The 25,890-nt window shown below is 40.0% G+C and overlaps 1 protein-coding gene across 10 annotated transcripts in view; it reads left to right on the top strand.

Moving 5' to 3' along the window:
• Positions 1-25,890, top strand: part of PTPN2 (protein tyrosine phosphatase non-receptor type 2) — a 98,086-nt gene that overhangs the window by 17,269 nt on the left and 54,927 nt on the right. For 9 of the 10 annotated variants that reach the window (XM_054671731.2, XM_001171536.7, XM_009433615.5 and 6 more), the window contains exon 2: positions 5,696-5,786. The exons of the other annotated variant lie outside the window; for it this stretch is intronic. In XM_054671731.2, coding sequence (XP_054527706.1) covers positions 5,696-5,786 — 91 coding nt within the window. The remainder of the gene's footprint in view (positions 1-5,695; positions 5,787-25,890) is intronic. 10 annotated transcript variants of the gene reach the window in all.

Genomic DNA, 25,890 nt, shown 5'->3' on the forward strand with positions numbered 1-25,890 from the left:
TAAAAAATCTTACTCTTACATTTCAACCCAGCATTATTTGAACCCAGCAAAATTATTTCTATAGTAGAATCAGTTTAGTTCCTTATTTTAAGCCATGCATATATATCTCAAAGCAAATTTCAAGAGGGATTAAATGTTATTATGTGAAAATATTAGGAGGTGAAATAATAGGAGAAAGTAAACACACTGAAAGTAGGTATGTTCAGGCCAGGCGTGGTGGCTCACGCCTGTAATCCCAGCACTTTGGGAGGCTGAGGCGGGCAGATCACGAGGTCAGGAGATCGAGACCATCCTGGCTAACACGGTGAAACCCCGTCTCTACTAAAAATACAAAAAAAAATTAGCCGGGCGTGGTGGCGGGCACTTGTGGTCCCAGCTACTTGGGAGGCTGAGGCAGGAGAATCGATTTAACCCAGGAGGCTGAGGTTGCAGTGAGCTGAGATTGCACCACTGCACCCTAGCCTGGCAACACAGCAAGACTCTGTCTCAAAAAAAAAAAAGGAAAGTAGGTATGTTTACAATTTAAAATCTTTGGGCATGGAGATAAGCTATAAGGCCATTGATCAGAATGGACCATTTCATAATGTTCCAAAAATTAGACTACTTTGGAAAAAGGTGGTGTGTGGTCTTAATGTAGGCAATGCACATGTGTGTTTAAGTTTCAAATACAGCTAAGGAGCTAAGTGGAATTTTTTTTTTTTTTTTTTTTTTTTTTTTTTTTACCAAATAGCGTGTCTTAATAATGGCTCAGTTCCATTTACTGATTTGTTTTTCCTTTGTTTATGTCATATATTATCTTTCCAAGAGATTGTGAGTTTATGCTACTGCCAATTTGGTATGAGGGCCTGTTTTTAAAAGAGCTGCATGATACTCAGTTGGATGTACCATGATTTATTCAACCAGTCTTTTCTTTGTCATTAGACATTTAGTTTATTTAAAGCCTTTCAACATGATAAGTAACTGTGAAAGATATCTTTGTGCTATGAGTTGCCTACATTTTGGATCATTGCCACTAAGAAAGAAATTAACTAGTGACTCAATTATTCCTTGCTTTTTTTGAGCAAAAATCATATTAAAAATAATCAGATTTAAAATTTTTGGTTAAATTATACTTTAAAGCAAAGATCCTTGCCATTTAGATCTAGTTTTGATTAAAGGTGTGGTTTGGTATTAAATGAGAACGGTGGTTCTCTACTGTGTTGGTGGGGGATATGTTCATGATGGATTTTGCTGTCGAAGACATTTGGCAATGCCTGGAGAGAGTTTTGGTTGTTACAGATGCAGGGAGGGGTGCCACTGACATCTAATGGGTACAGGCCAGGGATGCTGCTGCTAAACATCCTGCAATACACAAGACAGTCCCCACTTGCCCGCCCCCCCCCCAAAAAAAAAATTAGCCAGCCTAAAATGTCAGTAGTGCTGAGGCTGAGAAACCTTGGATTAACAGGTTTCACTGCTGATGGGAAACTTTTTTTTTTTAACAGGGCCTTACTCTGTTGCCCAGGCTAGAGTGCAGTAGCAGGATCCTAGCTCACTGCAGTCTTGAACTCCTGGGTTCAAGCAATCCTCCTGCCTCTGCCTCCCAAGAAGCTGGAACTACACATGCACACCACCATCCCCAGCTAATTAGAACAATTTTTTTGGCAGAGCTGGTGTCTTACTGTGTTGCCCAGGCTGGTCTCAAACTCCTACCCTCAAGTGATCCTTCCAGCTGGGCCTCCCAGAGCACCAGGATTGCAGGTGTGAGCCACTGTGCCCAGAGGAAACATTCGGAATCTGTGATAGAAGGGGAAAGTTTTAGCTCCAGAACACAAGTAGAGCTGGCTTTGCCTTATGTGATAGACCTAGTGAATAGCTCAGCTGTCTGCTTTCCTAATGCCATTTAGACAGACACTGTATATTTTATTGCTTATGCAGTGTGCTTATAAAATTGTTTATTTTTGTGTCTTGGGTATTCCTGAAAATGCCTCATCAATGTCAGATCTAGTTGTTGTTGAGATTTGGTTTTGCTGCGTATATTAGTTACAGACCTGATTTAGCTACATGGGAAAGAAAATTAATCAATAGCTGATTTAACAACTAGGAGTTTATGTTTCTCATGTGATATGAATTCTGGAGAGAGACTTAAGGGCTGTTACTGTGGCTTCTTGATGTCACCCATGACTCAATGCTGGTATTTCTGCTTACCTTTCTTAGGAATGTGCATTTTACCTTGTTGTCACAGGATGGCTCCTGCCTGTTCCCACCCCTCACCCCCGACAGCAAAACCTATGTTCCAGGCAGGCAGCAGTGAGGACAAAGGTACCTGGAGCCAGTCCTCTTTGTCAGCGTTTTCCTGCAGCCCAACCCAGTGGTTTCTGCTTATTCCCATTGGCCAGACTGTCGCAGGACCTTAGAGGCTGGGACAAATAGTTTTCAGCTGGGCTCCTTGTGGTCTGAAAACAAAAGCAGTTACCTTTAGTAAGAAAGAAAGGATATTGGGGCTGGGTGCAGTGGCTCACGCCTGTAATTCCAGCACTTTGGGAGGCTGAGGCGGGCGGATCACTTAAGGTCAGGAGTTCAAGACCAGCCTGGCCAACATAGTGAAACTCTGTCCCTACTAGAAATACAAAAATTAGCCAGGCATGGTGGCGCATGTCTGTAATCCCAGCTACTCAAGAGGCTGAGACAGGAGAATCTCTTGAACCCGGGAGGTGGAGGTTGCAGTGAGCTGAGATTGCACCACTGCACTCCAGCCTGGGCAACAGAGTAAGACTCTGCCTCAAAAAACAAAAAAAAAAAAAAAAAAGAAAAAGAAAGAGGATATTGGAATAAACAGCTAATATGCACCTTTGGGAGCTGCTTTTTGAAATATTGGTTCTTGTAAGTTCACTGAAATTTTTTTTTATAAAGTAGAACAATATTGGAGATTTGAAAGAATGGACTCAATGCAAGAGATCTTATTAGCTGAGAAAATGTATTTATGTTATGAATGTATTTCTTAACCCCAAGAACTTGGCTGTTGTATTGTGTTTTGTAAATTTTAAATCTCCCTACTACTATACTGGGGGCCTTACCCTCTTTTGTATAGTGCACACAAAGAAGTGTGTTTCTCTGGGCTAAAAATAGAAATCTGCACCTGACAGATGGCCTTAAGTGTGGAAAATGGGTGTGTGTGTATCACAGAAGTGGAAGAAGTGGAGGGAGTCCTGCTCTGCCTGTTGTTTTAAGCCTCCCCTCCCTGCAAATCTATATCTTTCCTATACACTAGTAATGGTCAATAGGTTTTTGTTGTTGTTGTTGTTTTAATCCCATTTACAGTAGCGACAAAACCTATCAGGTATCTAAGAATAAACCTTTATTATACATTTATGCTAACCTTTAGCATACCTTTATGAAGAAAACTACAAAATTAATTAAAATATCATGAACTGCAATGCAAATGGAGAGAATAAATAGGGGACAACTTGCCTTCCAGATGCATTGATTACAAAGCTGTAGTAACTAAAATTTGATACTGTCTCAAGGGCAAGCAAATGCTTCTGTGAAGTAGAATGAGGATCTAGAAACAGACTCCTGCGTGTGCTGAAACTTGGTTTATGATAGAGCAGGTGTTACTGATAAATGCAGAAACCAATAAATGGTATTAAGTCAATTAACTTTCCATTTGGAAGGGATAAAATTAAATTTCTCTTCCACGTTGCAGGCTAATAACAGTGTCTTATATCTTGCAAAAGTACTCTTACCAGTCCATTCACTTCCAGAAAAATGGAGAAGTTTCGTATTAGAAATTTGTGCATCATGTTTCATAAATAAAAACTTCAGATACTCGGCTGATGGTGTTGGCTCAAACCTGTAATCGTAGCACTTTGGGAGGCTGAGGCAGGTAGATGACTTGAGCCCAGGTGTTCGAGAACAGCCTGGGCAAAAAGTGAGACCCTGTCTCTATAAAAACAAATAAACAAAATGGCACCTAACTTTTAAAATGCTTTTTCTTACATGTGATAATGTGAGCAAAAGCATGATTTAATTTTTGCTATTAAAATGCTTTTTTTTTGGTTTCTGTTACATTTCTGTATTTACTTGAATTCTTAGAACACTGTTTCCTGGGAGATCAAACCTGGCCATTCTGGATACATCAGTAGTGAGAGCTTAGTGTGGACATAGCCTTACAGAATGTCTTCTACGTTGAAATGCAGAGAACCCGAAGGCACCTAGGATGAGCCTCAGGCCTGCTGGTTGTTGCAGTGGCGCAATCTCAGCTCACTGCAGCCTCCGCCTCCTGGGTTTAAGCGCTTCTCATGCCTCAGCCTCCTGAGTAGCTGGGATTACAGGCGCTCGTCACCAGGCCTGGCTAATTTTTGTTCTGTTTTGCTTTTTCCGCCTCACTCTGTCACCCAGGCTAGAGTACAGTGGTACGACCTCGGCTCACTGCAACCTCAGCCACCCGGTTTCAAGCGATTCTCCTGCCTCAGCCTCCCGAGTAGCTGGGATTACAGGTGCCTGCCATCGCGCCTGGCTAATTTTTGTAGTTTCAGTAGAGATGAGGTTTCACCATCTTGGCCAGGCTGGTCTTGAACTCCTGACCTCATGATCCACCCACCTCGGCCTCCCAAAGTGCTGGGATTACAGGCATGAGCCACCGCGCACAGCCTAATTTTTGTATTTTTTGGGTTTTTTTTTGATAGAGTCTCGCTCTGTCGCCCAGACTGGAGTGCAATGGCACGATCTTGGCTCACTGCAACCTCCACCTCCTGGGTTCAAGCAATTCTTCTGCCTCAGCCTCCCGAATAGCTGGGATTCCAGGCACCCATCACCACGCCTAGCTGATTTTTTGTATATTTAGTAGAGACGGGGTTTCGCTTTGTTGGCCAGGTTGGTCTCAAACTCCTGACCTCAGGTGATTCCCCGCCTCGGCCTCCCAAAGCGCTGGTATTACAGGTGTGAGCCACCACACCGGGCCAAATTTTTGTATTTTTAATAGAGCTGGGGTTTCACAATGTTGGCCAGGCTGGTCTCAAACTCCTGACCTCAGGGAATCCGCCTGCCTCGGCCTCCCAGAGTGTTGGGATTACAGGCGTGAGCCACCGCACCAGGCTTGTTGCTGAACATTTATGGCTCTAGAAATAATTTTTTTTTTTAAGGAGAAGTAATGACAAACGTGATAGAAATAAAATTTGAGGATATTTCTGGGTTCAAAATAAAGTAACAGTTAAATAGCATGAACATGAAGAAATAAATATTTTCAGGTAGAAACTCCAAAATTTAGGTAGATGCTGTGAGTTTTAGTCAGAATTTGAATATGATGTGGCTGACCATAGATACCTCCCTTGCATTAATTCTGCTTCATAAAGTGTTTGATGCTTGCTTGTAGGTGTTGAATAGAGCCTAATTAGCAGTAAGTAAACAGATCTAGAGCACAGACTTTGGCATCTGAAGGACCTTGGTTCAATCCTGGGACTGCCACTTACTAGCTATGGGATCTTTGGTGGATTTTTAACCTTTGAAAGCCTTTCATCCCTCACAAATAAAATGGGGAAGAAAATCGTTTCCATTAGTATTGTGAGGATTAAATGATTAATTGATGTAAACAATGTGCTTTCCATAGTACTTGGCATATCATAAGTGCTTCATGTTATTTTACACTGGCTGGGAAGATAAGTTTTGCTGTGGAGAATTTAAGAGGGATATTAAAATATATTTTTGTTATTTTAAGGAAATTCGAAATGAGTCCCATGACTATCCTCATAGAGTGGCCAAGTTTCCAGAAAACAGAAATCGAAACAGATACAGAGATGTAAGCCCATGTAAGTACTTATGGGTTTGTGTGCATGTGTATTTTTTGGTTTGTTTTAGGAGGCAGGATGTAGTGAAAAGGAGGGCTTGGGGGTCAGTGTTGATAAATACAGTAATTTTTTTCCTATTTACGTAAGACACATTCTTTAAGAATTTAAAGGTGTAGAATAGTAGAAGGAAAAATAATTACCCATAATTATTTCATCCTTCAAACATAGGCACCATTATTTTGGTGTATTTCCCACAACGTGTTTTTCTTATGCACAGTTTTTCTTTCTTTAAAATAATTGTAATTATAGATGTCTATATAATATCCATATGTATTTCCTTTTCATATCATTCCATGGCCTTTGTAAGTTTTGCATAAAATAGTTATTGGTGTAGTTTGGTTTTTTTCCTTCCCCAAGTTATAAGAGTAGTATGTACTCGCTGTAGAAAACTTAGAAAACAGAGAAAAGTATAAGGAACAAACTTATTTAAAAATAAATAATAACTTGGGTTTATATTCTTTGGAGTTTTTAAAAATAAACATATATTTTAAACGGAAAATTAGAATCTTGCCACATACTCATTTGTAGCTCTTTTCTTAGCAGTACATTGTAAACTTTTTTTTTGATTATAAACACAATTTTTAATTGCTTTGACAGTGGCTTTGGATATACCACTCTTTTGCATAAGTTCCCCGTTGTTGGACATTTAGATTATGATGTATACACACACACATGCACACAATTGTGTGAACAATTATAATACTAGAGTTCTTTGGTGTATTCATCATGCAGTGATTTTATTTTTTGTTCTGATTCATGCAGCTTATTCAGATATTAAATTGGGCCTCCTTCCTGCTTCAGCATGTTTCCCTATGTTTGACTTTAGTGGGCTAAACATAGGTTTTCTCTTTAGGGCTCCTTGTTGGTAGGGACTTGAAAAACAGTATCAGATTGATCACGTTCTGGTTTTTGCTTGTTACTGGTTGTTCGCCTGTTGACTAGGGTATGGTGCTGCCTGCTAAGATCTCCTGTGTAGGTTGAACCATTTCACTCTGTTCAAGGACACAGACTGTATACCTTTATATACATTGTAGTCATTGGTTATACATAAGATATTTAGGGTCTGGATGTACCACTGAAAAATCCATCAGTTACTGGAAAAAAATCCTTATTTTTATTCTTACATGAATAGAATGTTTTTCTTATGTTGACCAAATACATTTCCAAGAAGGGTGTATTGGCTGATTTTGGGCAAATCAAATGAGAAGCAGTCTCTGAAAATCTTTCATGTTTGTTATAAATTACTATTAAATACTATGTTTCTCTTACATGCTTTTTTCTTTACTACCAGTTAGAAGTTTTCTTAAAGACAAGTAGCTAGAAGAGTGGTTTTCCATTTTCTTCAGTTGCAGCACACTTGAAGATTTGACCCACTTCCTCCGAAACAGGTGGCTCATCACGGTGGCAGTTCCAGTGTGGGTGTGCGTTCAGGGAATAGCGGGTGTGGGCAGTAATTCTGATACTTAGGTGCCCTTCCCCTGCCTCCAAATCTCTGATTGAGAATCACTGAGCTACAGAGAATAATTCTCTAATGTTACCATGAGTTTTGAAGACAGTATTTTCCAGTTGTACACCTTGCTTTGATGCGTTTAATTTTTTAAAAACTTCTGATTTTGAAAATTGTAGATTTGGATGCAGTTGTGAGAAATAATACAGAAAGATCGAGTATACCCCTCACCTAGTTTCCCCCAGTGGTAACATCTTGCATAACTACAGTCCAATATCACATCTGGGAACCTGAAACAATACAGTCCATCCAGGTTTCACCAGTTTTACATGCACTTGTTTGTGTGTGTGTGTAAGTTCTGTGCAGTTTTATCACGTGTAGATTCCTGGGATCACCACCACAGTCTAGATGCAAACCAGTGGAGCATTCCCATCACAGGGTCACTTGCACTGCCTTTCTGGGGCCACAGTCTCCTTGCTTGCATCCTCCTTCCCTAACCTGGTGTTGCCTTTAATTTTTATATATTTGTTGTAATTGCAATTATTGGATGCACTACACTACATTTGAGTCCCCTAATTAGTTTTATCGAATTGATCTAAATGGGATTTTTTTTTTTTTTTTTTTTTTTTTGAGAGGGTGTCTCACTCTGTTACGCAGGCTGGAGTGCAGTGGCGTGATCTTGGCTCACTGCAAACCCCTGCCTCCTGGATTCAAGCGATTCTCCTGCCTCAGCCTCCCGAGTAGCTGGGATTACAGGTGTGCACCACCACGCCCAGCTTATTTTTGTATTTTTAGTAGAGATGGAGTTTCACCATGTTGGCCAGGCTGGTCTTGAACTCCTTACCTCAAGTGATCCGCCTGCTTCAGTCTCCCAAAGTGCTGGGATTACAGTCATGAGCCACCATGCCCAGCTGATAATTTTATTTTAACTGGAATTGAGATATTTTATTTTAAAGTAAAAACATTTGCAACTTAAGTTATCCTCAAGTATATACATCAATAAAACTCTTATGATTTGTCTCCTCAACTTTTAGACTTACGTTGTATACCTGCAGTTGAAGGCTGCAGGGAGACTCTTTAAAATGTGCGTTATCAGGCCTCCCTCCGTCATCATTGGGACCAGGCTCTTCCTGTATGCCTTCTCATTGAAAAGCACTTAGCCTTGAGAGAACCAAGCTTCCCTCCTGCGGACCATGCAGTCGTTGTCCTCTGGAGCTGTGCTCTGCTGGGAGCAGCCCCCAGTGCATGTTCTCCTTACTCTTCTTCTTCTTTGCCCCCTCCCTCCCCACACATGCCTCCCTAGTAAGCCATGTTCTCCTGATCTCTCAGAAAGAGACTGCTCATTCTTGCTTCTCACGTAGCCACAGGATTTTCTAGTCTGAGCCAATACGCTTCAGCCTGCAAATGGAAATGATCTCTTCCAAGGCTTGTGCTGGCCAGCACATCCCCACACCGCCTTGGCACCTCTCCTCTCCTGACTTCAGTCATTGACTGTCTTTCTCCTTACCCTCTCCTTCCCACCTTCCTCATCCTGGGTGACTTCATGTCTCTGGGAAAGAACTACGGCTCATTGCGCTAGAGTTCCTAGACCTGTTCAGCTCCGCTGACATTGACCTTTAGTCATCTTCACCTCTGAAATCTGAAACTCTGCTGCCTTGAGGGCTACTTTCTGTCATTCCAGCTTTCACTTGCTTACTCCCACTGTACCTGCTCTTTGACTTCAGCAGGATCTTTAGTTGACTTTTTCATGTATTGTGAAGTTGGAAATGTATTGAATTGAAATTTCGATTAAAAAATGTAGTGAAGCATATTACTTTGTCCTCTAACCTAACTATTAATAACTTTCTTGTTGTTTTTATATTTAAAAAATAACTCTGGATTTTTTAATTCCACCATTTTGTGAAGCTCCAACTTAGGAAAAATCAGTCATTCGTCCTCTCTGCCCTTTGGGCAAATGAGTGTGTGCCTTGGGTGGACTCCAGTGTTAGGTGGGCTTGGGGTTGCCTTGCTGTCCTCATGCCCTCGTCTGCCCCACTGCCACCCTGCTCCAGCTCTGCACCGAGTAAATCATCTCTCAGAGCTCCTCACCATGCTCAGGATATTGTCCTGCTTTCAATTCTACAGATAAAAATTGTAAAAATCAGGAAACACCACCTTAGCTTCATGTTCTATCACCTGGAAACTCACTTTCTTTTGCCCCTATCCTTCCCTAAAGTCCCAGGAGAGAAGCCTCCCCTCCCACTGTCCTAGCCGAATCCTTCGTCCCCATCCTCCTCATGGACCCTGCTCTTCGTCATCACTGCTTTTTGTGTGTTTTCAGCCTCTTTCTATCTCATAACTTCTTCTCTTTAGTATAAATGTGGTTCGCTGTCTTTTGTCTCAACCCTTATATCCTACCCCAGGCCCCACTTCCTTTCTTACCTACATGGATGGACATTTCTTACCTGTAAACAGGCTTAAAAGAATCAATGTGCCATTTGTCTCTCCACCCTCCCCACCATGCACACTTCAGCCTATGCTTCTTCTCCAGCCTCCCCACTGAAACTTATTCTAAAAGCAGTGTAGCTGTAGTTGTCAAATGCAATGAGAGACTTTCCACTGGTTTCCTTCTCTGTGACTTTTGACATTATTCTCCTGCTTCAGCCTCCCGAGTAGCTGGGAGCCACGACGCCTGGCTAATTTTTGTAATTTTAGTAGAAACAGGGTTTCACCATGTTGGCCGGGCTGGTCTCGAACTCCTGATCTCAAGTGATTGGCCCACCTCGGCCTCTCAAAGTACTAGGATTACAAGTGTGAGCCACTGTGCCCAGCCGACCGTGCCTTTTTTCCTAACCCCGTAATTTTTCTGATTTTCCTCTTTGGCCCCTCCCCTATTTTCAGGGTGTCTCCTCCTCACTTTGCCTTTATTTCTTCAGGAGTCTGTTTCTCTCTCCTTCTCACTGTAACACTTGGATGAATGATCTCATCTGCTGTGGGCCTAGTTTCCATCTCTGCTTATAACCCCGAATCTCATCTGCAGTCTTGGAGTTTTCTGTCTACAGGTCTGTGTATCCAAGTCATCATCTCTGTCTGGGTGTCCTGTAGCCACCTCAGACTCAGTATACAGTGAGTGAGTGTTCCTCCCTGACACACTTCACTGGCCTTAGTCCCACACCTGCCTTTTCTCCTTTTCCCCATGTTTATAAGTGGTGCCATTATTTACACATTTTCTGAAGCCAGAAACAGATTCTTCCCTCATTGATTTCCCACGTCACTGAGTAATACTAATTTCCATTTCCATGATGTATTTCTGTTTCTTTTTCTTTTTTCTTTTTTCTTTTTTTTTTTCAAGACAGGGTCTGGCTCTGTCACTCAGGCTGGAGTGCAGTGGCACCGTCTCGGCTCACTGCAACCTCCACCTCCCAGGCTCAGGTGATCCTCCCACCTCAGCCTCCTGAGTAGCTGGGACTACAGGTGCATGCCACCATGCTGAGCTAGTTTTTTAGATTTTTTGTAGAGATGGGGTTTCGTCATGTTGCCCAGGCTAGTCTCAAACTCCTGGACTCATGTAGTCCACCTGCCCCGACCTCCTGATGTGTTGGGATTACAGGTGTGAGGCACCGTTCTCAGCCTCCATAATGTATTTCAAATCTGTTTTCTTCTCTGTTCACATTGGCTTGGTTCAGGCCCTACTACGCTTTTCCTCGTCGTTACAGTAGCCTCCAAACCCATCTCCTTGTTTCCGTTCTGTTCCCACTTCAGTCCATTTTCATGGTATCTGGAGTAATCTTTGTATAATGCAAGTGTGTTTTCCACTCTCCTCTCTAATAGTGCTGCACAATTTTTATGAAAATGTTAAACTTCTTTAGCATTATCATACTGGGCTTTTTGGAGATTGACCCTTTTACACACCTCTCTAAATCTTTTCTACCCATTTTCCTAGAAATTATTCATTTCAGTAAAACTGAATCACTTGGAGTTCTTCTAGTGTGACTGGTTTTTAATACCTCAGTGGCTTCAAATATGTCATTCCCTTTTTGAAATATTCTTCCCCTCCTCTCTCTGACCCATCTCAATCAAAGTTCTCCTTCTGCAAATACCAGCTCAACAACCTCTTTCCCGTGAGTGGTATTCTCATCCAGTGGAGGTGGTGGTTCTCGTTCACTAAGTCCAGAGGGGCTCAGGAATGTGTATTTTTTAAAAGCTGGGATGGTGTTGATGCACCTTTTCCAACTGATAGTCATTATGTCATTTAAAAATGTGTTTCTGGCTGGGTGCTGTGGCTCATGCTTATAATCCCAACACTTTGGAAAGCTGAGGTAGGAGGATTGCTTAAGGCCAGGAGTTTGAGACCAGCCTGGGCAACATAGTGAGACCCCATCTCTACACAGAACTTTTTTAAAATTAGCTGGGACGTGGTGATGCATGCCTGTAGTCCCAGCTATTTGGGAGGCTGGGGCAGGAGGATCACTTGAGACCACTAATTCGAAGCTGCAGTGAGTTGCAATGGCACCAGTGCACTCCAGCTTGGGTGACAGAGTAAGACTGTCTCTAAAAATTTTTTTAAATGCATTTCTATACATAGTACTTGACAGTTGTTGATTTGGTTCAGAAAACATTTGTTGAAAACCAGCTACATGTTTGATACTATGCTACATATCGAGTAATTTATGGTATACTTGAGGAGATTAACACATAAGCATGTTACAGATATTGTAAGATACGACAGTGCGTTGATGGAGCTGAGAAGAGGCTCTGCCCAAGGAGGCAGGGATGGCTTTTAAGAAAAAGAATGGTAGCCTGAACTAGGTAAATAAAGGGGAATGGAAAAAGAATTTTTTAAAAATTCAGAGTCCCAGATCTTTCTTTTCTAGATTTGGATTCAGCCAGTCTGGAAATGTTTATTTTTAAACAATCTTAACATGATTCTTTTACACTCACTATGGCACCACTCCTCAGACTGACATATGGAAACTACATTTGGAGTTCTGAATCCGAGAAACATAAAGGAAAAAGGATATTTTAAATTAGAAAGAATTTGGGCTGGGTGCAGCAGCTCATGCTTGTAGTCCCAACGCTTTGGGAGGCCGAGGAGGGAGGATCGCTTGAGCCCAGGAATTTGAGGCTACAGTGAGCTGTGATTGTGCCACTGCACTCCAGCCTGAGCAATGTGAGACCTTGTCTCAAAAAAGGAAGAAAATTGAAAGGATTTGAAGAGGTCCATAATCTTCGTTTAATCGCTACAACCTAGAGATGCCTCAGTTGTCTCAGTTAACTGTGAGACATTGTAGAAGAGATGGACAAGAACTTGGTTGTTTGAAAAGAGAGTAGCTTGTAATGGTTACTTTGGGAAATGTCTTTATACTATTAGAGACTACCACCAAATTTTGAGATCTTCCTATTTGCAGTACAGGTAGAAATCCCAGTTTACTATTTGGTCTAAAAGGGAGTGCCAGCAATTGAGTCAACTGTCATGTCTTTTCACTGGCCATGAAACAATCTGTGTGTGTGTGTGTGTGTGTGTGTGTGTGTGTGTGTGTGTGTGTGTTAAAAACCCATACCATAAATTTCTTGTAGGTGTATATTAACAGTATTGTTAACTGTATGCACATTGTTGTACAATAGATTTCTGGAGCTTTTCCATCTTGTATAACTGAAACTCTAAATCCATTGAAAAACTCCCTATCTTCCTCTTCGCCCAGCCCCTGGCAGCCAGCATTCTGCTTTCTGTTTCTATGAGTTTGATTACTTTAGACACTGAATATATGTGTAATCATGCAGTATTTGTCTTTCTGCGACTGGTTTATTTCATTTGACATACTGTCCTCAAGGTTCATCCATGTGAAACAGTCAGATTTTAAAGGAAATTAACACAGAGACTCATGATTCTGGTAGTGTCAGGTTACATAGTCCATGGTTTGTTGCTCTACAAAACAAAAAGATTCTCAAATAAACATACTTTTTAAATGAGTTACTAGAGGGGGAAGAAGGAAGGGAAAACTTCTATGCTTTCGGCACGCTCCCTGCATGATCTTAGCAAATGGCATAACTACTTTGAATGCAGATGTCAGTATCAGCTCTGAGATTTGTATGCAGCTAATAAAGTAGCCCCAAGATGTATTAAGCAAAAATGAATAGAAGTTTGGGGAGAAATTGACAAATCCATCTTCATGGGCTTCTTAATAAGACAAGATATTTGTAAAGAAATAGATTTATATAATATTATTAACCTTAATATAAGAAGAAAAATACATAGAACCCTATATCCAGCAATTAGAAAATGCACATTTTTCTAGGACTGACATGGTCTGTTTGTAAAAAATGGACCATTGACTAGGCTGTCAAGTAAATCTTAAAATTTAAGAATGCCTGGCTGGGTGCTGTGGCTCACGCCTATAATCCCAGCACTTTGGGAGGCCTAGGCAGGTGGATCACCTGAGGTCGGGAGTTTGAGACCAGCCTGACCAACATGGAGAAACCTCGTCTCTACTAAAAATACAAAGATTAGCCAGGCATAGTGGTGCATGCCTGTAATCTCAGCTACTCAGGAGGCTGAGGCAGGAGAATTGCTTGAATCCGGGAGGCAGAGGTTGCGGTGAGCCAAGATTGTGCCACTGCACTCCAGCCTGGGCAACGAGAGCGAAACTCTGTCTCAAAAAAAAAAAATTCCTACCTTATAGCTCATAATTTTTTATCTTAATGCAATTAAAGTATAGGTTATTAATAAAAAGATAAACATTTCCATAAATTTGGAAGTTTTAACATTTCTAAATCATGGGTCAAGACAAAATTATAATGGAAACTTAAAAATAAACAATATATAAAATACTGCTTATCAAAACTTGCGTAAAGCAGCTAAAATAGTACTGCAATGAAAATATATTGTCTTAAATATTTATATTTTATTTATTATTTTTTAGATGGAGTCTTGCTCTGTTGCCTAGGCTGGAGTGCAGGGGTGTGATCTCAGCTCACTGCAGCCTCTCTGCCTCTCGAGTTCAAGCAATTCTCCTGCCTCAGCCCCTCGAGTAGCTGGGAGTACAGGCACGTGCCACCAGGCCTGGCTAATTTGGTGTTTTTTAGTAGAGACAGGGTTTCGCTATGTTGGCCAGGCTGGTCTCAAACTCCTGACCTTAAGTGATCTGCCTGCCTCAGCCTTCCAAAGTGCTAGGATTACAGGCATGAGCCACTGTGCCTGGCCCAGTATTTTAAGATGAAAGTTAAAATTAATGTGCTGTCTAACCTAATTTAGAGGAAAAATAAGAGAATGAGAAAAAAAAAGCAGAAAGAAGTAACAACAACAAAGGAGCAGAAATAGAAATCACAGTTACAGCACAAGGGACCAACCAAACTAAATGTTAGCCTCGGTAAGACTGATCAACTCTGTCAAGATCGAGCACGATCAATCAAACAAGAAAGAAAGAAGGTGCATATAAACAATATCAGGAGAAAGAGTGGGCACATAAATACAGGTATACAAAGAAAGCGTGAATTGAATACTGCCAACAATTTTATGGCAGTAAATATGATTATTTAGAAAAAATGGAACAGATTCCTAGAAAAACATAATTTACCAAAACTGACTCAAGCAGAAGTAGAGTCTGAAGAGTCCACTTACAGTTAAAGACATTAATAAACAAAATCCACAAAGAAAACACTGGGCCAGCTGGTTTTACAGGTATGTTTCATAATAATGCAAGTGAATATAGATGTAGAAATCCTAACAAAGGATTAGCAAACTGAATATAGCAATGTATTAAAAAGATAACACATCATGTTCACATTAAATTTATTTCAGGAATGTAAGAGTAGCTAACATTAGAATATCTTTTTTATTTATTTATTTTTTGAGACAGGGTTTCGCTCTTGTTGCCTAGGCTGGAGTGTGGTGGCATGATCTCGGCTCACTGCAACCTCCACCTCCCGGGTTCAAGCAATTCTCCTGCCTCAGCCTCCCAAGTAGTTTGTATTACAGGCGTTAGCCGCCATGCCCGGCTAATTTTTGTATTTTCAGTAGAGATGGGATTTCACCATGTTTGTCAGGCTCGTCTCGAGCTCCTGACCTCAGGTGATCCACCTGCCTCGGCCTCCCAAAGTGCTGGGATTACAGGCGTGAGCTTCTGCACCCGGCCTAGATTATCTTATAATTCACCACAGTAACAAAGGAGAAAGAGCCATATGATTATCTCAATAAGTGTGGAAAGATTATTTAAAGTCCTTGCTGAGGATTAAAAATGACACATAGCAAGCTAGAAATAGAAGGGAACTTCTAAGATTTCTAAGAGATAACTGCAACAACATCACTCATGATGACATGATGAAAGCATTGTTTTAAAAAAATATCGGGAACAAGATAAGTGTGTTCATTCTTACCACTTCTACTTAACATTATACTTCTGTCTCCCTGACCTTATACTCTAGGTCCTAGTTAGTACAGTAAGCAAGAATGAGAAATAAAAGGCATAAGGATTGGAAAGAAAGAAATTAACTGTCTTTTAATCTGTTTATGAGGCCACTATAGAACTTTCATAGCCAAACCAGGAAGGTTCAGTAAGAGGAATAAAAGTTTTATCTGTTGCTATATAACAAACCACCCCAAAACAGTGGCTTAAAACAATAGGAGACATTTATTATGTTCACAAATCTAGGGGTTGACTAACCCCAGATAGGTGATTCTTGCTCAAGGTCTTTTGTGTAATTGCATTTCAAATGGGGGCTGGGGCTGGAGTCACCTTGAAGAAGCAACTTCTTTACTCTTGTTGACTGTGACCTCAACTGGGCTGTCACCAGGAACACCTACACAAGGCATCTCTATGAGACCTGGACTTTATCACAAGGCAGCTGAGTTTCAAGAGTGAGCATTCTTAGAGAGCAAGGCAGAAGCTTCATTGCCTTTTGTGACCTAGCCTTAGAAGTCACATACAACTTGCACAACATTCCGTTTGAGAAGTAACTCACTAAGGCCATGCATGTTCAAGGAGAGGGTACTTAATACTCTTTATTAGTTTGATGGAGGAAGTATCAGTGAATTGTGGACGTATTTTAACACCATCACCACTATAGATGATACGAATTGCTTCGTAGATAACCCCTCTAGAAATGTGCAGACAAGTCAAAGAATTATTAAGAAACATTTTGATAGTCTTAGAATTATAAGATGATAGACCTTCAAATCATTAAAAAGAAACCTTTAAACTTACCAGAAAGTGCTTGTCATCTTTCTTAGTAATAGCAGATTTAGATAAATACTCAGTTCTATAATAATAATCCGAATAAGTATAGATTTAAGTTAAATTTTATGGTAACTATTATGTAAATATTTGCTAACATTTTTTCTTATCCCATTAAAGTTTGAAAATAAAGACCAGATGTCAGTGTAGTGCTTTACCTTCTCAAAATCCGTTGTTGACAGCTTTTTTACTTAAAGATTTTCTCACTCACTGTTAGGGTCTTTAGTTCTATCTTCAATTTTTTTTTTTTTTTTTTAAATACTCAGTTTTGGCCTAGTGCAGTGGCTTATGCCTGTAATCCCAGCACTTTGGGAGGCCGAGGTGGGTGGATCACCTGAGGTCAACATGGTGAAACCCCATCTCTACTAAAAATACAAACTTAGTTGGGCGTGGTGGCTGGCATCTGTAATCCCAGCTACTTGGGAGGCTGAGGCAGGAGAATTGTTTGAACCTGGGAGGTGGAGGTGACAGTGAGACGAGATTGCGCCATTGCATTCCAGCCTGGGCACCAAGAGCGAAAAAAAACTTCCTCTCAAAAAAAAAAAAAACTTTAATTTTAATCAAAGCCAAATCAAAGCTATTTATGATGTTAATAATTTATTCCTGCAGGCTATTGTTGCACTGGAGTGGTTCCAAGGAAGAAGAACTAGAACTCTTAGAGAAGAAGCTAGCATTGATTAGACAGGGAAAGAGAAAACCTAAACAGAGCAGCATGATAGCTGACTTTAGATACCTGAACTTTTACATGGAAAAAAGAGTTCTTTATCCTGTGTTAAGCCCAAAATATAGAACTAGGTTTCATCAGCAAATAATAGCACTGGTGAATATCAGGTTAGCATTAGCTCTTAAGAGCTGTTTTAAACCTACAAATGAACCCTCTGAACTAGTACACTTGTTATTGGAGGTATTCATGCAGAGGGTGGATCTTCTCACTGTCAGATCTTCTAGAGAATATTTGTGAATGAATTATAGAGGGTTGCATTAGATTACTTTGATCTATTTCTTGTATGCTTCATTTCTTGCCCCATTCATCGCTTTCTCACCAATTTCCCGCATTCACCTTTCTGTCCTATTACGTTGTGAATTCCTTAACAGATGCAACTCTTTTTTTTTTTTGGACTGACAAAAATTTTGTACATAGTTTTGTCATAGGGTAGTAAAGGGAGTATTAAAGATATCATTAAGTTTCTCTTTCTCTGTCCCTGAATAATTAAATCTATAAAGCACTTGGGGTTGGGCCCACATGTGGAAGGCATGTGAGCAAAGATGGTAATGTCCTTGAAAAAGAAGCCTGTAATATTGGGTTAGCATTGGTGTATCCAGGTATGAATGCATGGTTTTCAGTGAGTATAGATACACAGATAAATATGAACATAGGTATGTGTATATACATATATTTCTTATCCCTGTCCACTGGGAAATCTTGAGAGCAGCAATAGCTGATTAGCCATTGGGCATGCTTAGCTTTTGATACCAAATTTTATTCTCCACTAGGAGGAGAATAGAGCTTTGGAGAAATGGCTGGTTCCACGTCTGGGACAGGGAAAGTGTAAGAATAGCCTGGAATGTCTTGTAGTGACAGAACATAAAGACATGCTCAAAAAACGATGAAGACATATCAGAAGGATGTAGAAGCCAAGTTGAGTCCACTGGCCAAACCTGGGATAATCTGAGCATGAAAATAAATAATGATTACAACCTATTGAATAAAATAGGAATTAATGTGTCTATACTGATGTAAAGAAACAAATGAATACATAAATGAGGGATAGGGAAAGTTCTACCTTTGTATAGGTTGCCAACTAATAAATATTGAAATGGATACTAAAGTTGGTGGGTGAAAATTTGGTGAAGAACAAGGTATTTACATAATCTTGAAGTATCCCTTTACAAAATACTTATTAAATATAAGAAGAGGAATGTACCTCTACACTGGAGAAGTCTGGCCAACACCAGCCTTAAATATGTGGTCATGACCAGTCATGAGATATACCGTGTCAGAATCCTGAACCACCCGATAAGATGCAGTGAATACGTAGCATCTTTCTGAGATGAACATGCCAAAAATATACAAACTGAACTCATCTATAGGGAAATAGATATCTGACAACTCAAATGGAGGAACACTATAAAACAACTGACTTACAGTTTCAAAAGGTTAAAAAATACCATGAAAGAACAGATTGTATCCTTTTGTTTAAAGGACATTATTGGGACAGTTGGTAGAACTTGAATGGTGTCTGGGTTAGTAAAGTATCACTGTTAATTTTATAATTTTGATGGCTATACTATGAGTAAGTAGGATTATGTCATTGTAGAAGATAAAAAATGGAATAACCAGGTATGTTTGCAACTTGCTGTCATGACTTGGGAAGAAAATTCTTTGTACTTGGAATTTTTCTGTAAGTTTGAAAATTATTTAAACATACAAATTAAAAATATATATAAACTTGAGGTACTGAATCCTAGCCAGTACATGAAGTCAAGAAAAGGAAATAAAAGGCATACAGATTGGAAGGGAAGAAATAAAAATGACCTTATTAGCAGATGACATGTAGAAGATCGCAAAGAATCTACCCAACAATGTCCTAGAACTAATAAGTGAGTTAAACGAGGTTGTGGGATACAAGGTCAGCATACAGAAGCCAATTGTATTCCTGTATATTAGCAACAAACACGTGGAAACCAAGATTAAAAACACATTGTTGTTTACAGTTGCTCTAAGAAAATGGAATATGTTGAAATAAATCTAACAAAATATGTATAGGACCTGTATGTTGAAAGCACCAAACACACGGATAAAAGAAATGAAAAGATGACCTAAGTAAATGAAAAAGGCCTACCATGTTCATGGATTGGAAGACTTAGCATAGTGAGTCAGTCCTCCCCAAATTGTTCTATAGATCTATAGTGACTCATAGTGTCAAATTGTTCCCAAAGATCTAACACAATTTCTGTCAGAATTTCAGGAAGATTTTTTTGTAGATAAAAACAAGCTTATTATTTTATGTGGAAAGGCAAAGGAACTAAAATAAAATGGCTAAAATGATCTTGGAAAATAAAAACTAGAAGAATCACTCTACCTAGTTTTAAAACTTAATGCATAACCACAGTAATCAAAACAATGTGGTAGTGGCAGAGGGATAAATACATAAGTCAGTGGAGCATAATCTAGAAATAGACTTGTAAAAATATGGTGAACTGATTTTTTGACAAAGGTGCAAAGCAATTTAAAATGAAATCTCACACCTTACACAAAAGTTAACTGAAGATAGATCATAGATGGATCATAATGTAAAAGCTTTCATAAGAAAATGGGAGAAAATTCAGGATGTAAGGCTAGATGAAGAGTTCTTAGCTATGACACCTAGAGCACAATTCATTTAAAATACCAATAATTTATACTAAATCAAAATAAAAAACTTTTGCTCCTCAAAACACCCTGTTAAGAGGACAAAAAGATGAGTACAGACTTGGAGAAAATGTAAACCACATATCTGACAAAGAACTTAGATCTGGACTATATATAGAACTCTCAAAATGTAACAGTAAAAAGAAACAAAAACCCCAGTTAGGAAATGGGCAAAAGATATGACACAGATGGCAGATAAGCCTATGAACATATAAAAAACTTCATTAGCCATTAGGAAAATGCAAATTAAAATCATGGTGGTGGGATGTCACTAGACACCTACTAAAACAGCTAAAGTAAAGAGATCACAATACCCTAAAAATGCAGAGAAGCTGGATCTCATATATGGGTGGTGGGAATGTAAACTGGTATAGCCACTCTGGAAAATAGTTTGACAGTTTCTTAAAAAGCTGAACGTATACTTAGCTTATATGACCCAGCACTTGCACTCCTGGGCATTTATCCCAGAGAAATGCAGTCATAATGTCCACACAAAAGTGTGTGCATGAATATTCACAGCAGCTTTATTTGTAGTAGCCCCAGATTCGAAACAACCCACATGTCCTTCAGTGGGTAAGTGGTTAACTATGGTATATTCATAACACAGAATACTACTCAGCAATAAAAAGGAAGAAACTTGACGTAACAACATGGGTAGCTCTCAGAGGACTTACGCTGGGTGAAAACAATCCAGTTTCCAATGATGACATAGTACATGATTCCATTTATATAACATTCTTGAAATGATGAGAATTCTCGAGAGGGAGAGCAGATCGGTGGTTAGGGGTGGAATGGGGAAGAGTGTGCCTGCCAAGGGGCACACACAGCCTTTGTGCTGATGGAATAGGTATGTGTTGTGGTGGTCATGTGAATTTGTTTGTGGTAAAATGGCATAGAACTGAGCACACACAAATGAGTGCCTGTAGAACTGGAGAAATCAAAATAAGGTCTGTGGATTGTAGCAGTGTCTTTTCATGCTTCTGAGCTTGGTGGCCTTCTGGAACTAGGCCCTGGACAGCGCATTGCTAGGAGTGGGGCTCTGTGGTGAGCCTGACAGTGTCCCTGGCTGCAAAGAGCTTAACTGTGGCAAGAAGGCTGCTACTGGGTGCCTGGGTGCTCCTGCTGCCCTCCGCCAGCAGGAGCTGATCAGAATCTTGCCCTAAGAGGCCCCTCTTAAAAGCCACAGCACCTTGGGTGGGCTGGTCTGCCCTAGAGCACTTACGCTGGGTGGAGGGAGCTGTGGAAACGTGCAGTGGGGGAGTGCTTGGAGTCCAGGACAGTCAGCTGTACTCGGGATTGGGGTGAGGGTGTGGTTGTTTCTAAATTAAAATACAGATACATGATCAAATAGAATTTTGAAATTCCTTTAAATGTTTAAGGTAAAATAGGAATTACCAAGGAATTTTGTACTTTAATACCCTCTTAGGGTATTAAGGAGGGTTTGTCAGTGAAAATAATCGAGAAGGACTGGTCCATTCGAGCCACTGATTTTGACAGACAAGAAAACAGACCCCAGAGTGCCCCTTATCATAGGACTGTCGGCGACTGGGATGCTGATAGTGTTTCTCAAGTAGTAGTCACCCTTTTCTGGGAAATCATGACTATGTCTGAAATCATGTAGGTTGGTAGAGCCAAAAGAGAGATCAGAATCCACATCTTTAGATCCCTCAAACTCCCCTCACCCATGTTTTTCATCTGCGTCGCAAAATTCCAGGTACCTGTACTAAGAAGTCCTGAAGGTTTCTGTGCTTTTCCTTTCTGCCGAATTAGTTTACGCTTAAGAAAGTCAGTTAATGTCATTTCATTTCCTGCTTATGGTTCAGAATGGGTTGATAGTGATTTGTCATTCTAACAGAATTCTAGCAGGTGTAGGAATTTGAATATGTGAAAATCTTCTGGAATTCATCATATAAACAATGTTTGAATACCTGCTGACTTAAATTGTTATCACACTCTACTAGGTAGGCCCGCTGAGAAAATGGAAGTAGCAGTCCTTTTTCCCTGACAGTCAAATTTAGGAGAAATGAATCAGTACAGGATTTCTTGACTCTCCAAACCTAAACTGCAGACTGCTTCTCTCCCCTTTGTCCCCGTGGCTCCAGCCACATTCTTCATGTCCCTCAGACATGTTAGGTATGTACCACCTTAAGTCATTCGCCGTTCTCTGTGCTTGGAACACTGTTAACTAAAATATCCGTGAGACTGACCCCTTCCACATCTGTGCTTACATGTGACCCACCTGGGTGGTCAGCCACAAGGCCCATCCTGACCACCCTGTTTAGAATTGCAACCTGCCCCTCTCCCCAGCGCTGTGAGTCCCGTTACTCTATCTTTTTTCTTAGCATTTATTACTCATATACTTTACTTAGTTATGCTTATTGCTATATCACCAATATAGATATTTGGTCCGCATTGTTTGCATGGTGTCTCATGGGTCTTTGGATGTGATGAAAGTTAAATCTTTTCCCCTAAGTCCCTCCACCTTCAATTTGTTTAGGCTCTAACTCTCCTAGAAGCGGAGAGTCTGAGTTTCAAAGAAAATGGTGCAATACTGCTGAGCGCCGTGGCTCACTCCTGTAATCCCAACACTTTGGGAGGCCGAGGCAGGTGGATCACCTGAGGTCGAGAGTTCAAGACCAGCCTGACCAACATGGAGAAACCCCGTCTCTGCTAAAAATACAAAATTAGCTGGGCGTGGTGGCACATGCCTGTAATCCCAGCTACTCAGGAGGCTGAGGCAGGAGAATTGCTTGAACCCAGGAGGTGGAGGTTGTGGTGAACTGAGATCGCACCATTGCACTCCAGCCTGGGCAACAAGAGCGAAACTCCGTCTCAAAAAAAAAAAAAAAAAAATGGCGAGATACTTACTGATTATTTTAAAGTGAAGATTAGTATGTCTTATTTTATACAGGTTACCAAAGAGGAAGAATGTCTGTTTTCCAAACTAATGAATTTTACCTATTTTGTAAAGACATTTCTCAGGTATTCTTTTCATTGCAGACTCTTGGGGACAGATTAAAGAGGACTTTTTCAATTAGGAGATTTGTGGAATCAGAATTTAATTAGTGACATTGTCCTGTCAAGTTTAGGATGTTGAAATCATGATGGGTTGAAAGACACTGATGATTTCAAGGACAGTAAACTATTGTTTGGAAAAGGTTGAACTTACCAAATGTTTCCTAAACAACGTATACTCTATTAGCAAAGTTGTGATGGTGCTACCTTGGAAATACTCTTTTCATTCCCACCGCCACTACTTGATTCAGGCCTCATCACCTCTTGATTAAGCTTTCAGTGTATTGGTGTATGAAGTTGCCTTCTTCTTTGTTCAGTCCATCTTATATGCTGCTGAGAGTTATTTTCATGAAAATCAAATGTGTTTATACCAGTCCTTTAAAGAACTTCATTGGGGCCCTGTCCAGAGCCTGTGCCTATAGCACAGCCCACATGCCCTTCAGGGTCTGCCCTTAATGTGTTTGGGGAGCCCTCTCTAGCTAGCTCGTCAGCCTTTCTGAATTTGCCAGTCCTGCACGCTACACCATTCCCTTTCATTCCTCTTTATGATGTGCCCTCTGCTGGAATTTCCCCTTCCTGCTGAACTCACTAGGCCTATTCAGGTAGCAACTACTCAAGCTCCTTCCCACAATATTTTATGCAATAAAGTATCAGTACTCAGAGTCACGGTTTAATATAATTTCTTTTTTCCTTTTTAAAAGCTTCAAACAAATAATGTCTTACCTTTAGATCCCTATAGGTTAAAATGTTTGTTGACTAAAAATTGTGTATGATTGCTGAAAGTATTCAGTGCAGGGAACAGACCAGTTCATCATGGAGGCATTCCATCAAAGCGTCTAGTTAGAGAAGATATGTCATGGACTGCATCGTCACAGAAGTGGGGTTTATGTGAGAGAGGAGTTGGAAATCACACCCGAGTGGAGAGCAACGTGAAAGGTGATGTCAGCAAGAATTTAGGATGTATGGAAAGGATGGTAAAGGCACCAACTGGATGGATCAGGGAGACATGGAATGCAGAATGCAGGAAATAGGTAATCTCTTAAATTGCACAAGTCTAGGTTTCATTTTTGTGCTCTAGTGTGTTACACTTGTGATGACTTGACTTCCCTGAGTGACAGTGCGATGGGTGTGATCCATATTCATATGCACTTCATAGGGCTGTGAGGACTGAGAGAGGTGACCCAATGATGAGTGTCACACAAACCTGACATGTCGTAGGCACCAAATGGTTCTAGACAGTGGTTCTGGTTGGTTTTGTGGTCAATTGGAAACCTTTCATCAAGTAGAATTTTCTTTGCAGAGCAAACAATTGAAATGTTAATATTCTATGTGTACTAAAGTTTGTATTCTCCATTAATATGGGGGAGTATATGGTGACCTGGTGTTCAGTGCCAGCTTTGTTTTTGGTTCATTCCTCGATTTATGAGAGAGAATGCATAATATTTGTTGTTCGACTATTTTACTTGCAGGATTGAAGAGAGTTGACAAATCTAGAAAATGCTTTGAGTTCTTGGACATCACTGTTTGAAAACGTACTGATTACCCTTAGTTGAGAATGGGAAAATCTAAAGGGGAAAAGTCGCTGGTTCACGCTGTACTATTAGAATTGGTCATCTTCTTGCCTGACTTGTAAGTTAAGGATGCTTGATCTTTGCTGTGATTTAACCTGTTCAGGATGAATTGTAACCAGTTACAATGAATACGAATTCTCCTTTCTGTTTGACCTGGAAAACTTTCCAAAAGGAGATGTCTTTACAATAATGATATATTTGGTGAAACCTGTGGGTTGTTTTTTTTTTTTTTTAAGGCTTATGATGACAGTATTGAAAGAGGAAACTAATCTGTATTGTCAGCACAGCCACAGCTAGCACTAGTCATTTCTTGAGAGGTGGAGCTGTTTCTCAGAAAACATGCTGTTTGAGGGTAGGAGGTGAAGGGACTCCTTGTCAGAAATTGGCTTAATTTTAATCCAAGTTATAAACCACAGTTCTGTTTGGGTATTACATTTCTTCATTTACTCAGTGACAAGAATTAAGGCAGATGATGCCTGTAGAAAAAAAAGTGTATGTTCTTGATAGTTCTGCTACTAGTGCTAGTAGAGGTTGAGAAATAAGATTTCCTGTGAAGTGTGGTTTGGTTGCTTTTGTGGTATCCCATGCAAAAGAGTTTGAACTATCTTCATTTTTCTCCCTTTACTGGATCCTTTAAAAGAGGAAAGGGTGAGATAACCAGACTTATAAGGATGGTAAAGTATAGTGGGCTTTGGGACTTACTTATACAGCCCAAAGGTTATGGGATGCTGCTGTTATGATAATCTCATTTCAGAGGTTCCTATGGAAGAGGAGAAAGGATGTACCTTTCTGTGTGTTCTCATTCAGAAGTCAAAAGTTTGTTTCTTAATGATTAGTTTACAGATTTGGGGCTGACTGATAGTATCTGGGCCAGGAAAAGAGACCTGTGACTCAGGTTGTTAAGGGAACCTGTGTATGCTCTCACAAACTCGAGACCGTGTGTTGTGATCCTTAATTGGAGAAGAGGCAGTGCCCTTCTTTGTTATCATCACTAAAGAGTATAAATTATGAAGTCACAGTTTCTCATAAAGAGGCTTTGATAGTTTCACTTCCTGAAATGTGTATATTCACAATCTTTTGCAATAGTTATTTTAAGGTGATGTGTTTTAGTTATTTTTTTCTCTACTGCCTCTTCAAAATCAAAAAGTTATATATACTTTTTATTTTATATTAATCTTTTTCAATTTTTGTTTTTATAATTTTAATGTATTTTAAACTTATTTTAAAGTTTTATTTCTCCTTTTTGCTTTAATATTTCTTCCTTTTTAAATTGTTTTTCATTTTTCCTTCGTATGTGTTTTTCTTTTTTTTTTTTTATTATACTTTAAGTTTTAGGGTACATGTGCACATTGTGCAGGTTAGTTACATATGTATACATGTGCCATGCTGGTGCGCTGCACCCACTAACTCA

The sequence above is a fragment of the Pan troglodytes genome, chromosome 17, assembly GCF_028858775.2.
Source record: "Pan troglodytes isolate AG18354 chromosome 17, NHGRI_mPanTro3-v2.0_pri, whole genome shotgun sequence".
Classification (NCBI taxonomy): domain Eukaryota; kingdom Metazoa; phylum Chordata; class Mammalia; order Primates; family Hominidae; genus Pan; species Pan troglodytes.